Source organism: Hevea brasiliensis, chromosome 3 (assembly GCF_030052815.1).
Source record: "Hevea brasiliensis isolate MT/VB/25A 57/8 chromosome 3, ASM3005281v1, whole genome shotgun sequence".
Taxonomy (NCBI): domain Eukaryota; kingdom Viridiplantae; phylum Streptophyta; class Magnoliopsida; order Malpighiales; family Euphorbiaceae; genus Hevea; species Hevea brasiliensis.
The window spans coordinates 84056085-84070729 of NC_079495.1; the positions used below are offsets into that span (position 1 = coordinate 84056085).

Below are 14645 nucleotides of genomic sequence, written 5' to 3' on the forward strand. Positions count from 1 at the left end.
GTAATTTTAACTTTTAGTAAACTATTAACCTGCTATAATAGGTAAAACAAGTAAATAGGGACTTTTATGATGCTATAACTAAAGTTTAAAGATTTTTTTTTATAACAAATAAAGTTAGGGCCTGATATGAAACATCCCTATAAAGTTTATGGACAATGAGTGGAAATTACCTATTAAAAGGGATCACGAAAGCAGTCACATAAGGTTTCTTACAGACAAGTGCTTCACACTGGTGTGCTCTAATTTTGAGGATGGGTCTTTGAGTTCAATGTAAACCATAGACAATCAGATAGAGCAGTAGCAAGCAAGGAATACCTGTGAATGCTGGCAAAGTCACAGAATCTCGACTTGCTGCTCCTTTGAACCGGTAAACAAGAGAGGAACAAATCTTCTCAACCAGAGACCCATGAGGAGAGTGTTCAAATATTCGTTGCACTATTTATCTGATGTTTTAACTCATTTAATGACCTATTATTAAATATGACAATCAAGTCATAATTAAAAAATAATTAATTTGTTAGTTTTGTTGAATCTTCAGATTTAAGATAACATGCCTGCTCGAGTTAAGCGGGTCAAACCGTTTAAAAACCCTTATTTTTAACATGCAACCCATTTATGACTCTTAACTTATTTATGTTAAATTTAAATCCATTTAATTATGTGTCAAATCATGCAGTGCAACCAAATCGCATTCTAGTTTCATCTTGGAGGACAAGGCTAATTCTTAAAGAGGAGGCAATGTTATACATCAAGATGAGAAAGGCTTAGCTGGAAAGCTTCCAAGCCAAGAAGCCTCGGGAGTTTGTTTTCGAAGAAACATATATGGAGCAGCAGCATCTAAAAAAATGAGCTGGAGAGAATAAGGATGAAGGAGCCAATTCTGTTGAAGAGGATTACAGAGGAGATGCCACCTGGAGATTCGTCATTGGATGAAAAAACTGAAGATCTATAAGCAGAGCAAGAAAGATAAATTGCTTGGACCTAGTGAGCTTGATTCTCTATTTATTTAGAAGTTTCTTATCTTGTTCTTGTTTTATGCATTCCAGTGTAGTGAGAAGGATTGCTTGAGTTTGTAATCTGAGAATTTGCTCTGTATTACTTACAGTTCTTAGTAATTAACACAATTACATTTTCATTGTTCTGTGTTCCTTGCTCTATCAGAACCTCGACACTATTGGAATGTCAATGAACATTAGATCGCTTCCTCAATTTACACCACAATCCATTCTTGGTATGAATTGTTGCCCCTGTGACCAATTCCACTAATTCTGGAGAGGCCTTCAGCTCCACATCAAACTTCTGCAACAACATAGCCAGTGCTACGGTTGACTCCATAAGGGCAAATTGGTCCCCAACACATTTCCTTGGTCCACCGCCGAAGGGTAGGAAGGCAAAATCTGATATAATCTGATGATGACAACCATAAGATTCGTGTTAAAAAAAAAATGCAAAACACCATAATTTATTATTAAAAATCAGAAAGCAAATGGAAGGAGACCTCATTTGGGTATAATGCTCCTGGGCTCCTAGATGGATCAAAACCAGCCCATCCTTCAATTTCTTCATTCTTTCTTTGCACTAAAAACCTTTCTGGTTCAAATTCATTAGGCGAGTCCCAAAAATATGGGGATCTATGAAGATTATATAGCTGAATGGACAAGAATTTTAATGAAAAAATAGAAGGGAAGCAGAAGTTCTGCAGAACCGACAAGAACAAATTCTATCTAAGCGCATGCTCAACAAAGCTAGGCTAAACATTCATGCGCAAGGTACTTCCCGCCCATCTCCCACTTTTTTTTTTCTTTCTTTTTCTACTATTCCCCACACAAGCTATGCAAAAGATCAGAAAAAAAGAAATAGAAATGGAAGCACTTACAGAAATAAAAATATCAGTCCCACTAGGAATTGCATAACCATCTTTGTCCCCCTTGTATCCTCCTGTGCAATCCAAGTACTTTGCTTAAAGCAATTTTGATAGATACATCCATATGTTTCACAAGCAAAGAAGACCATATTATTAAACATCACTTAAGGCATTGATAAAGCCAAAAGCAATTCCAAAACCATGTCCATAATAGATACTCTCTGATTTCCCCAACCATAGGAAGCTCTGTCATTCCCACGTGCAGCAAGGATATGCACTTCTGAATTGGAAGAAATAAATGGCACTTTGAAATTTCCATTCCAAATTAAGTGTTAGTTGACTTTACATGACTATCTTACGAGTCCATAAATTTGTACTTAACGTAATTCACCCATCTTCAGAGTTCAAGCAAGTTTTCATATAAAAGGGTTCTTCATTTCGTGTAAATCCTAATTTTCTCGTCTTCGCATCGACTACCAGCCATCACCACCAACGTTACCAAATAAACTAAATATGGGAGTTATGTTTACAACAAAACATGCTAACAAAATGGCCATTACATTCTATTATATTACATTACCCGTTCTATTAAATTCTTTATTACATAGCATCCTAGCAAATATTGGGTAAGCTTTGTGCCTTGATTAAAAACTTACCAACTAAAAGTGCTTTATTTTGAGAGAGTTTTAGTAATTTTCCTAAACTATACAATATTGGTTGTTCAAGATTTTCCTTCACAGCTGCAATTTCTCTGCAACTGTATCACAGGCTCAACAGACATTAAGAGAACATCAATAGAATAGTTTATTTACCAAGAATCAAGTCCATACTTGTACAAATTAAAACCAATTCTTCAAAATTAAGCATACAACTAGGGATGAGCACTCAACAGTTAAAACCAAAAACTGAACCAAACTGATTTAGTTTGTTTTTTGATTTATATGGTTCGGTTCGGTTTATATTTTTTTTATAAATTTTAGTCTGTGGTTCAATTATTTTAGTCAAAAACCAACTAAAAACCAAACCAACCGATTAAAAGGACTCAGGCCTACTATTATATTTTATATCGCTTAGACCTAATGACTTACATTTTAGTGTTGAGCCCATATCCTCCAAAGCCCATGTTCCTTTAGACCTGATCATCTCTGTTACATTTTAGCCTTCCCAAATCAAAATCCCGATTGTTCCCAAGTCCCAACTTCCCATTGCCTTCAGTTTAGAGATCAGATCCACCTCATCTTCATCCTCAACAACCTCAATAGTCAATTTGCCTCGCCTTTCTTCACGCCTTCTTCTCTTTGTTTCTTGTGCTCTTCAGCTCTTGTCTTCGTTTCTTCAGAGTCATAATTCTTTTCACTTCACTCCTTCACTTGCAGTTCTCGCCTCTGTTCTCAAATCCTCTGATTCTGTTAAGGAGTTTAGGAGGATGGCAAGAATCCTTGAGGAGGATTTTGGTAGAGTGCTTCCAGTTTATGTGTTTGATTTGGATTATAATACACTAGTGTTGCTTGATTTGGGATGTTAGCAATTTGGGCTTTTTTTTTTTTAGAATTTAGTTGACATATTATGTTAGTTAATTAATTTGTTGAAATATTTATTGAAATGGATATTCTTCTGCTTCTTGTTTTTGTGGGATTGAAATGTTCTATTCTACTGCTTGTGGGATTGAAAGAGAGAAGTGGAAAGACATCATTATGCTTGCTGGGTAATGGGTCTGTTCAAAAACAGTGAATCGAACCAAACTGATTTGGTTCTTCTATCATTTCGGTTCAGTTAGATTTCTATTTTATAAAATTTTGGTTTTTCAGTTTGTGCAGTTCAATATGGAACTGAACCCACCGATTACACAACCCTACATATAATTCAGAAATTGGTATTACCATTATTTTTTAAAGTGATACCAATGAGAAATACCTGGTAAAACATCTGATTTGAGGGCACGCCTAATTAACAATGGAGGCTGAGGATACAAACGAAGAGCCTCTACAACAATAAGTCTTATGTACCTGAAAGAATTATACATAATCATATTTCAGCTACTAATAGCAGTGCAAGCAACCCTAATTTAAACAAATAATTGTGCACTTTGACCTCCATTGGGACATTTATCATGTTATGCAGTTTCAGCCAAGGTATTAAACAAGCTTGGGCATTCCTCCTTAAACTAGGCTCCCAATTATCCAGAGAAGCTCAATTATATCTCTAATTCAGCAAGAATAGTGCTAGGTATGGCAAATGATGACATGGCTTCAGAGAGTTATGTCATCCCCAATAATGAAATGTAGAACCTTGGACAAAGAAAACTCTGTATCCCCGAAGCCTTCTATTTTTTATTGGTTCTCTCCGATATGTGCAGGATTGTGTCTCCACATATATGTTTATTTATGTAACATTGAAAAGGAAAATACACCTAGGTATTTTCAGAATACAGCCATCAGCAATTGAAGCGAGATCATAGAAGTAAATGATTGGAAGACATACTCTAATTTCTTAAGCAAATCAAAAGTTGGCCTCCCCTGACCCAGCACTGTATCAATCTCTGCTTGAGCTTTTTTCATTTTGGAGGGATTCTACAATTTTTGAAATTAATATGCATCAGATAGCAGATAAAACTTATTGAGCAACAGAAATTATTAGATTAAGAATTCCACATTATTTACGATGATAATGACAAGACTACTGAATTTGGTTATGAAGAATCAATATACCTGTGCAAGAAGGAAAATAGACCAAGTAAGAACAGCAGCTGTTGTTTCATGGCCAGCGATAAGCATCGTCATCAGGTCATCTCTTAGCTGGTAAAGTAAAATGTAAAAGATAAATAAAAAAAAAAAAGGGAATAAAAGACCAGGCAAACCAGTAGTAATTGAACCAAGGATTCCCAATACATGCCAAATGTTGCACATGCAAACAAAGCAATAACACTCCAAAAGCATACCATCTACAGAGGCTTTTGATCACATGTAATGATGTGGTAGAACAAGCACTTGAGCTGTATCTGATCAAGTCAAGTTTGTGGCATGTACATTGAAGAGAATTTTTTTTCCTATATCTCAAGAATAATTGGATACCTAATTATACACATTTATTCCTCTAATTGTGCTAACTAATTAGGAATATAAATCCCTATAATTATGTTCTATACTAACTAAATAGGAACGCCATTATACACAACATATACAAGTCGACCCTCCATAGCATGGCAAGAAAAGAAAACAATAACTTATTGGTCTAAGCACTGACATCAAGTATTAGAGGATATTTTACCTGACCATCATCAGCATCAGCTCCTCTCATATCAACAAGAAATCGCAAGAGACTTGCATCCTGCAAGTGGTAAAGTTACAGTGCCAGAGTTCAAAAACTTGTAAAGATTAACATTGTAATCAGTGGGGCAAAGTCAAATTTAGTGGCCATTATTAGGCTTATATGAAAGATAGAAACGGGAGCTTAGATGGTCTACTCGGGTTTTATGTGCTAAAAAATTGCAATTCAAATTTATGGTTGAATTTGAATTAAAAAAAATATGGAAGTTGGGTAGCTGCAGGAATTTCAATCTGTCCGCAGCAAAAAAGTAGAGGAAAAATAAAAGACTCTAAGCCTCATTCCTTAGGTATCACATTCAGCATTCAATTTGCCTCACGAGTATCAGTGTTGAATTTGTGTCATAAAATCACAAAGAAGCACAATTGTAGGGAAATTCTCTATAATTCATTCATAAGAAAAGAATTATAATCATATTTATAAACTTAAAGTAATCTAAACATTTAGGAAGCATTTCAATATAGAGATTTGAAATGAAAAGTTTGGATTTTTTACTTTAGTTTGCATTAAGATTTACAACCCAAATATTTTCTTTGGTTGATAAGAAAGTATTGGTATATTTAGGAGATAAAATGGATGAAATAGCAATGCAAGAATGGCAATACGCACTACAAATCTTGGAATATGCGGAAGGAAAAGAATGGAAACAGAGAAATCATTATTATCGAAACAGAGTTTAAAAGATGAAGTGGTTTATGAATGGAAATCTGGTTTTCTTAATTAATATTGTTCTTGGAGGAGAAGTGATTAATGTTGTTGATGCTAATGCACCTTATACTGGGTTGGACAAGGTAATAAGCAGAAACCTAGAACACCTCATAATGAAAATATCTTTATTGGATAAGATCTTAATGGGCACATGGGATGCAACGAAAAAAGGATTTTATGGAGTAGGAACAAGGAAGAAAAAGCTATTTTGGAGTTTTCCTCCACCTATGGAGCCTTAGCAAACACCCTCTTAACAAAGAAGGAATCATATTTGACTACATAAAAAAGTTGACAAAATAGCAATAAAATAGAGTTTTCCCTCACAAGAATAGCTAATTGAGACTTGTGCAAGTATAGTTATACTATAGAAGGAACTTATTGTCCAACATAGGTTCATGGTTCTGGATTTGAATATTAATAGACGGGCAAGTAGTTAATGAATGGGAGACACAGAGAAAGTTATGAAATCCACAAAGAGAGAAATAGGCGGGGTTCAGGAATGAACTAATGAGGAATATGGGACTGTGCAATGGATGCAAATAACATTCAGCCATAGATAGTGGCAAAGAAAAAGTAGCAACTTAAGTCCCAGGTGAGTTGAAAGACGATGGGTCACCCTCAAGGGAAGCTTATGGATAGAATAAAGAGGTGAAATTTGTAAAGAGACTAAAATGGAATGATGCTTATGAACAATATAAGCAATCAAGAATGGAGGCACAAATGGAATTTAATAAGGCTAGTGCAAGAGTATATATAAAAGAGCACATGAAAAGTGAAATATAAATATATATATATATATATATATATATATATATATATATATGTAAGAGCACATGAAAAGTGAAATAGAAAATATCCCGTGAAACCAACTTCAATGTTGAAACTAAGCTTGGTTGAGTTTATTTGATTGCATTTATGGAGGTTAGAAATGGGAATGAAAACACTAAAATCATGGCAACTTAAGTTAAACCATAACAATAAGACTTGATTTAACTACTAAAGCCAACTCAAGCTGCCAACTGAACTTCTCATCATTTGACATGTGCCAAATCAAACTTCGGAATTGGCCTTGGCATGCCTTTTGAATAACTCAAACACATGCAGCCCTCACGCTTCATCACCACCTAGTTCTATTATGTTAAGATATGTACCATAAATAGCTAGGATATGTATATCTATAGTGATTGAGTGAATATATTTAGGTGCTAGAATCGTGGCTATAATTATTATGTATTTAATTAGGATTGTATTTCCTATTTAGTTGTCCAATACATATTATAAATTGACACCATTGACTTGAGAAAATAATCAAGCTCTTTAATCATTCTCAATATTCTTCTTCTGTTATATTTTCTCACATGGTATCAGAGCCTTCGGTGCGTCTGATTTGAAATCTGAAACAAAGTCCTCATAGGGAAGAACTTTCCCTCTTTTTCCGGTCATTTTCTGGGAATTCGTGGCTGTCACAGCATAGCCTAGTGGATTACCCAGCCCAGGATCGGCCTCTCCACTGATCGCCGGCGAAAGACTCCGATACACACGCCTTCACGCTCCATCAGCCCGCCGTCACACGCGCCGGCGCGTGAGCCCTCTCCAACAACCGTCTCTCACCGGCGCTTCTTCCCGTCAACTCGCCGGCATCAGGCGATCTCAACCACACTAGTCACATCACTTGTTTCTCACTTTTTTGTCACTACCTCTTCATACAGTAGGCTTTTCTGACGTATTTCTGAGCAACATTTCAGTATGCTTCTCTTGCCAACATGTCTGAGATTGAGGAATCTTCCAATACAGCCTCCAACACAGGTTCTGAGATTCTCACATCCATATCCAACACAGGTTCTAAGATTCTCAAACCCATATTTTCTTCCATTGGTAATTCACCAGCTATTACTACTGTTAAACTAGTAGGAAGTCAAAATTATATGTCTTGGGCTGCATCAGTAGAATCATGGTTTATGGGGCAAGGGTATGATGACCACTTGGTTAAATGCCATAGATATAGCTTTAACAAATAGAGCTAATTGGACTAAGATTGATGCTCAATTATGTAGTCTCTTATGGCATTCTCTAGACCCAAAATTACTTAATATTTTTCAGCCTTGTAAAACCTGTTGCAAAGTTTGAACTAAGGCGAAAACCTTATATACAAATGATGTGCAACGTATTTATAAGTGTTAGAATCCCTCAATTAGTGTAAATCCCTTAATCAGTGTAAATTAGCTGTAAATTAGAATATAATTAGGAATCATTATATTTATTAGCTATTATTAGTTTCCTAGTTAGTCCTAGCCTTTGTATATAAATTAGAATGCTTGTAAATTATTTTAGTATAAAGAAATATAAAAGAAAATTTTTCAAATTCTCTATTTTCTACATGGTATCAGAGCAATGCCAAAATTTATTGGCGTGAACAGTGTATTTCTGGATAATTTTTTTTTTTGGTCAAGCTTCTACGTCGTTTTAGGAAGGGAGGTGACTATCACCACCCATTTGAGGAGGAAGGACACCAGCCGATCGACCTACGCCCGGAGTCCCGCCGCCGTCCGATGAAGTGCATGAGCTCACGTGCCTCTAGAAGTCTCGCATCATTCTTCACTCGCCAACGCGTGCACCCTTTTTTCTTTGTGATTTCTCTGACCGCGCCTCTTGCCGACAACCTTTCCTGTCCGGCGTGCCTCTGACCAACGTGTTTCCACACTTGGTTTGCACATTTATTTTTTTGGGTACCTTCCTTTGCCCAGTATCTTGCTTTCTATCTCAGTACCTATTTTTTTTAATTGAAAAATGACTGATGAAAAGAAAAAAGCCTCTGAAACAAAGGCTATATTTGTTGGTGATAATCCCTCTTTACAAATTAGTCCTGTAAAGTTGGATGAAACTAATTATTTGGCATGGTCTAGATCTTGTCTTCTGTTCATTCAAGCTAGAGAAATGCAGTGGTATATCACTGGAGATAGAAAAAAGCCAGAAAGTACTAATTCTACTTACAACCAATGGGAGTCGGAGAACTCTCTTATTATGTCATGACTCATCAATTCTATGCAATCTCATATAGCTCGTGGGTATTTACTGTTAGACAGTACCGCTACCATTTAGAGTGCTGTTTCTCAGAATTATTCTCATGTTGGGAATGATGCACAAGTTTATGAGCTTAGGAACAAGGTTCATGGAATGAAACAAGGTGAGTTGACTGTTGCTCAGTATTATGCATTACTGAGTGGTCTATGGCAAGAGTTGGATTTCTATCAGGACTTTCAGGCTTCATGTCCGGCTGATGCAGTTAAGTTCCAGAAATTGGTTGAGAATGAGCGCATATATGATTTTTTTGCTAGGCTAAATGTGGAGTATGATCAAATTCGGGTCCAAGTGCTTGGTAAAGATCCTTTGTCTACCTTAAGGCAGACATACTCTTATGTTCAGCAGGAGGAGAGCAGAAAGAGTGTCATGATCAATTCTACAGCTGTTGATAAGGCTGGGCTGACTGCTAACTCCTTACGAGAACAGTCATATGGTCCATCAGATAAGGATCACTTGCATTGTGACTACTGTGAGAAATCTCGGCACACCAAAGAACAATGTTGGAAGCTGCACGGCCGCCCAACTAAAGGGTGTGGAGGAAAAAGGAAGGGCTCTGCTAGATCACAAGTAAATATATCTGAGGCTGTGAGTGTTTCTGAAAATACTGCGATCACTGGGATATTTTCCAATGAAGAGGCACAGACTCTGAGACGATTCCTATCACAGCTTGAATCACAATCCACTATAGTTGCCTCTTTTAACTTCGTCAACTCAGGTAATGCTTTTCTTGCCAATGATAATAATTCATTTTGAGTTATAGATTCTGGAGCAAACAAACATATGACAGGCTTTTTGAATAAATTCATATCCTATTCTTCATGTTCAGGCAAGGAAAAAGTCCGCATTGCGGATGGATCCTTATCTAATGTTTCTAGAACAGGTTCTGTTAAATGCACTCCTACTATAAGTCTTAGTTCTGTCTTACATGTGCCTAGCTTTCCTATTAACCTTTTGTCTGTCAGTTCTATCACAAAAGTTCTCAACTTGCAAAATTGAATTTTTTCCCACTCACTGTGTGTTTCAGGAGTTGATAACAAGGAGAACGATTGACAATGATAGACTGCAAGATGAGCTATATCTATTGAATGATTGTGTTGATCAGGCCATGTTGGGACAGTCTATGGGTGCTGAGGAAGAAATTTTTCAGTGGCATAGGAGACTTTGACATCCTTCATTTACTATTTTAGAGAAACTTTATCCTCTTTGGTTTAAGCAATGCAAAACTGAATTATTAGTAGGTGATGCTTGTGAGTTTGCCAAACATACTAGACAATCTTATCCTGCAACAAATAATAAAGCTTCAGTTCATTTTATGATTATCCATTCTGGTGTGTAGGGGCTTACTCAAACTGTGTCTTTATCAAGTTATAGATGGTTTGTGACCTTTATTGATTGTTGCAGCAGGTTAACTTGGGTATATTTGATGAAAGGGAAAACTAAAATATTTTTATGTTCTCAGCAGTTTAGCAAAAATGATTAGCACCCAGTTTGATGCTCATGTTAAAATACTGAGAACTAATAATGGCACAAAGTATATGAATGAAGTTTTTCAAGAATATTTGAAGTCACACGGAATTTTGCATCAGACTAATTGTGTTAACACTAGTGCTCAAAATGGAGTGTCTGAGAGAAAAAATAGATATTTACTTGAGGTTGCTAGATCTCTTATGTTTACAATTAATATTCCCAAATCTTACTAGGGAGATGCAATTCTTTCTACCGCATATCTTATTAACAAGATGCGACTTCGGACTTTGGAGTTTAAGAGTCCTTTAAAGGTTTTGCAAGGTGAAAATTCATACACTGTTCCTCTAAAGGACTTTGGTTGTGTTTACTTTGTTCATCAGCCTAATAGGGGGAAGTTAGAACCTCGAGCCTTCAAGTGTGTTTTTGTTGGTTATTCTAGTACTCAGAAGTGGTATAGGTGTAACCACCCTCCTACACGGAAATATTTTGTGAGCATGAATGTTATCTTTAGGGAATCTGAATCTTATTTTCATCCACCTTTTTAGGGGGAGCATAGGAAGGAAGAAAATGCGTCTTTCCCTTCTTCTTTGTGCTCTCCCAACTTTCAACTTCAAATGGAAAATCTGGGTCTAAAGCCCATACCTAATAATGATACTCAGGGGGAGTCACCTAAATCTCGAGGGAGACTGAATGGACCATATTTGAGAATCTATACTCAGCGCAATGAGACAGATATAGTCATCGAGCAGGAGACTGCTGATCAACCGGAATCTCTGGATTCAATTCCTGAACATCTTGAGGTATGTGATGAGTCTCCTTTGGTTCCTGAAGAGTCTAATTTTAATTCTCAGTCTATTCTTCCTTCTTCTAATAATGATCTTGATATTCCTATTGCTCTCAGAAAATGTGTTAGAACCTGTACTAAGCATCTCATCTCTAACTTAATTGCCTATAATTCTTTGTTTCCATCCTATAGAGCCTTTCTATTGTCTGTTTCCTCTGTTTCTATCCCACAGGATTGAAAGAAAGCATGTCTTGATCCAAAATGGAAAACAGCCATAGTGGAGGAGATGAAAGCTCTAACAAAGAATGAGACATGAGAACTTGTTACTCTTCCAATGGGGAAAAAACCAGTTAAATGCAAGTAGGTGTTCACTATGAAACATAGAGCAGATGGTTCAATTGAAAGGTATAAGGCTAGGCTGGTAACAAAAGGCTTCACACAAACGTATAGGATAGATTACCAGAAAATGTTTGATCCTGTTGCTAACATGAATACCATGAAAATTTTATTATCGTGTGCAATAAATCTTGAGTGGGATTTGCAATAGTTTGATGTAAAAAATGACTTTCTACATGGTGATTTGGAAGAAGAAGTATATATGAAAATCCCTCCAGGGTTTGAGAATGGGAAGACTAAAAGAAAAGTTTACAGATTGAAGAAAGCACTGTATGGTTTAAAACAGTCACCTAAGGCATGGTTTGACAGGTTTAGTAAGGCTATAGCTTCTTTTGGATACTGCCAAAGCAATGCTGATCACACCTTGTTTATAAAACACTATAGGGTTAAAATCACTCTGCTTATTGTCTATGTGGATGATATTGTGGTAACTGGTGATGATAGGGAAGAAATGATTCACCTAAAGGAACAACTAGCATAGGAGTTTGAAATCAAAGATTTGAGAAGGCTAAAGTACTTTCTTGGAATAGAGATTACCAAATCAGATAAAGGAATCTTTATTCTTGTTATGGAAAGTCAATCACTATATTATTTCTCTATATATTCTGCATTCTGTATTCCTATTTAGAATTTCTTCCTAATTAGTAGAACACAATTATTTAGGATTCCTTCCCAATTAGTAAAACACAATTATAAGAATCAATTGTATATATATATACCTATGTACAGATTAATTGAAATTAAAGAGAATCATCTCTTTCTACATGGTATCAAAGCAAGTTCATTAAGGAATCTAAATCTGGAATTTCTTTCCCGTCTGTTTCTTGACTGAAACCCACTGTTACCCTAGGTCATCTATCTAGGGTGACTATTTGTTCTCACCACCCAGCTCAGGAGAGACCTTGACCACCGACCAGCCGTCCCCTCTGATCTGGTTGCCGGAATCCAAGCGCGTAAGGCTCACGTGCCCAACTCAGGTTCTCACCGTTTCTTCACTCGTCGACATGTGGAGGCACGTCCGCCGGCCGTTTCGACTCCAATCAGCATCACAAGCGTCACCTCAACCCCCTCATTCCACCACTGTGTGCTGTTGCCTAATCCAGTACACCATTAAAGGACTTCTGAGGTTTGGCTCTCAGATCCTATTTCAATATTTGTTTGATTTATGATTTTGGGTTATTTTGCGATTGTAAGCACTTTAAATTAGCTTTTCGGTTAGTTTTCTTTGTCTCAACAAATGGCAGACAATAAGAATGTTATTTCTGATGTGATTCCGGTGATAACTAAGATCACGGAACACAAACTTAATGGTTCGAATTACCTGAAGTGGAGTAAGACTGTTAGGGTCTATTTGCATAGCATTGATAAGGATGATCACCTTACTAAAGACCCACCTACTGATGATACACGGCAAACTTGGCTAAGGGAGGATGTTCGGTTGTTTTTGCAGCTTCGGAACTCGATTCACAGTGAGGTAATTAGTTTAATTAATCACTGTGAATTTGTTAAGGAATTGATGGATTACTTAGATTTTTTGTATTCTGGTAAAGGGAATATCTCCCGTATTTATGATATTTGTAAGGCATTCTACTGTACTAAGAAAGAGGATAAGTCTCTCACGGCTTATTTTATGGATTTTAAACGGGTATATGAGGAACTTAATGTATTATTGCCTTTTAGTCCTGATGTGAAAGTTCAGCAAGCCCAACGGGAGCAACTGGCTGTCATGAGTTTTCTTGCAAACCTTCCTTCAGAGTATGAGACTGCTAAATCTTAGATTCTCTCCAGTTCTGAGATTTTCGCTTTGCATGAAACGTTCACACGGGTCCTTTGTACAAAGAGTACTCAATCTTCACAGCCTGCCAGTAGTGCTCTTATTAGCCGTAATCCAAATAGACAACAGGGTAATAAAAGAGGAAGTAAATGAGAAATTAGAGGCAACAGAGATAATCAGTGTAATGGGGAGGCTAGTTCTAATCAGGACTCAAGAGGAGTCATTTGTTATTATTGCCATAAGCCTAGCCATACAAAATATAATTGTCCGCAACTTCAGAGGAAAAATCAGCGATCACATATGGCAAATATGACAGCAGAGGATTCTACAGTATCTTCCTCTAAGAAAACTGTTTTGGTATCTGCAGAGAATTTTGCACAGTTTTCCTAGTATCAGGCATCTCTAAAGCCTACTAGTTCTCCTGTCACTGCGATCGCTGAGTCAAGTAAATCCACTACATGCCTTGTATCTTCCTCATCCAAATGGGTTATTGATTCTGGTGCGACAGATCACATGACAGGTAATTCTTATCTTCTACCTACTTTTCAGTCTAATCTCACTTATTCTACTGTTACTTTAGCTGATGGTTCTACTTCTTGTGTCATGGGTTCTGGAACTGCGAACCCGACTTCATCAATTTCTTTGTCATCTGTTTTGTATCTACCAAAATTCTCTTTTAATCTACTTTCTGTTAGTAAAATTACTCGTACCTTAAATTGTTCTGTTTTCTTTTTTCCTTACCAATGTTTGTTTCAGGATCTTACGACGAAGCAGATTATTGGTAGATGACGTGAGTCAGGTGGTCTCTATATTTTGGAAAATCATGTACCGCGGTCGCTTATTTGCTCCAGTACCTTAACACCTCTTGAAGCTCATTGTAGATTGGCTCGTCCTTCTTTGTCTACTATGAAGAAGCTGTATCTTCAGTTTCAGTCTTTATCAATACTAGAATGTGAGTCGTATCAGTTTGCAAAACATCATCATTTGCCTTCTGTATCTGAGTCAATAAACGGGCTTCATCCCCTTTTGAGTTAGTTCATTCTGATATTTGGGGTCCTTGTTCTGTTACTTTTAAAACTAGATTTCGTTATTTTGTTACTTTTGTTGATGATTACTCTCGTGTTACATGGTTATATCTAATGAAGAATCGTTCTGAGTTGTTTTCTATCTTTTGTGCCTTTTGTAATGAAATCAAAACTCAATTTAATATTTCTGTGCGCATATTAAAAAGTGACAATGCCAAAGAA

At 36.6% G+C, this 14645-nt stretch overlaps 1 protein-coding gene and 1 long non-coding RNA gene across 5 annotated transcripts in view; one reads left to right on the forward strand and one right to left on the reverse strand.

The window, feature by feature from the left end:
- LOC131178677 (uncharacterized) lies at positions 1 to 1648 on the forward strand. Its single transcript, XR_009147621.1, has 2 exons — positions 1 to 984; positions 1162 to 1648. It is a non-coding gene; the product is annotated as an uncharacterized LOC131178677 (long non-coding RNA).
- Positions 1065 to 14645, reverse strand: part of LOC110632500 (cytochrome P450 97B2, chloroplastic) — a 27709-nt gene continuing 14128 nt past the window's right edge. For 3 of the 4 annotated variants that reach the window (XM_021780755.2, XM_021780754.2, XM_021780753.2), the window contains 7 exons: positions 5132 to 5191; positions 4573 to 4659; positions 4346 to 4434; positions 3779 to 3870; positions 1877 to 1938; positions 1499 to 1648; positions 1065 to 1407 (listed from right to left, as the gene is read on the reverse strand). In XM_021780755.2, coding sequence (XP_021636447.1) covers positions 1183 to 1407; positions 1499 to 1648; positions 1877 to 1938; positions 3779 to 3870; positions 4346 to 4434; positions 4573 to 4659; positions 5132 to 5191 — 765 coding nt within the window. In that variant the 3' untranslated portion in view covers positions 1065 to 1182. Of the gene's footprint in view, positions 1408 to 1498; positions 1649 to 1876; positions 2145 to 3778; positions 3871 to 4345; positions 4435 to 4572; positions 4660 to 5131; positions 5192 to 14645 lie in introns of those variants that run through there. The other variant, XR_002490672.2, reaches the window with a different exon arrangement.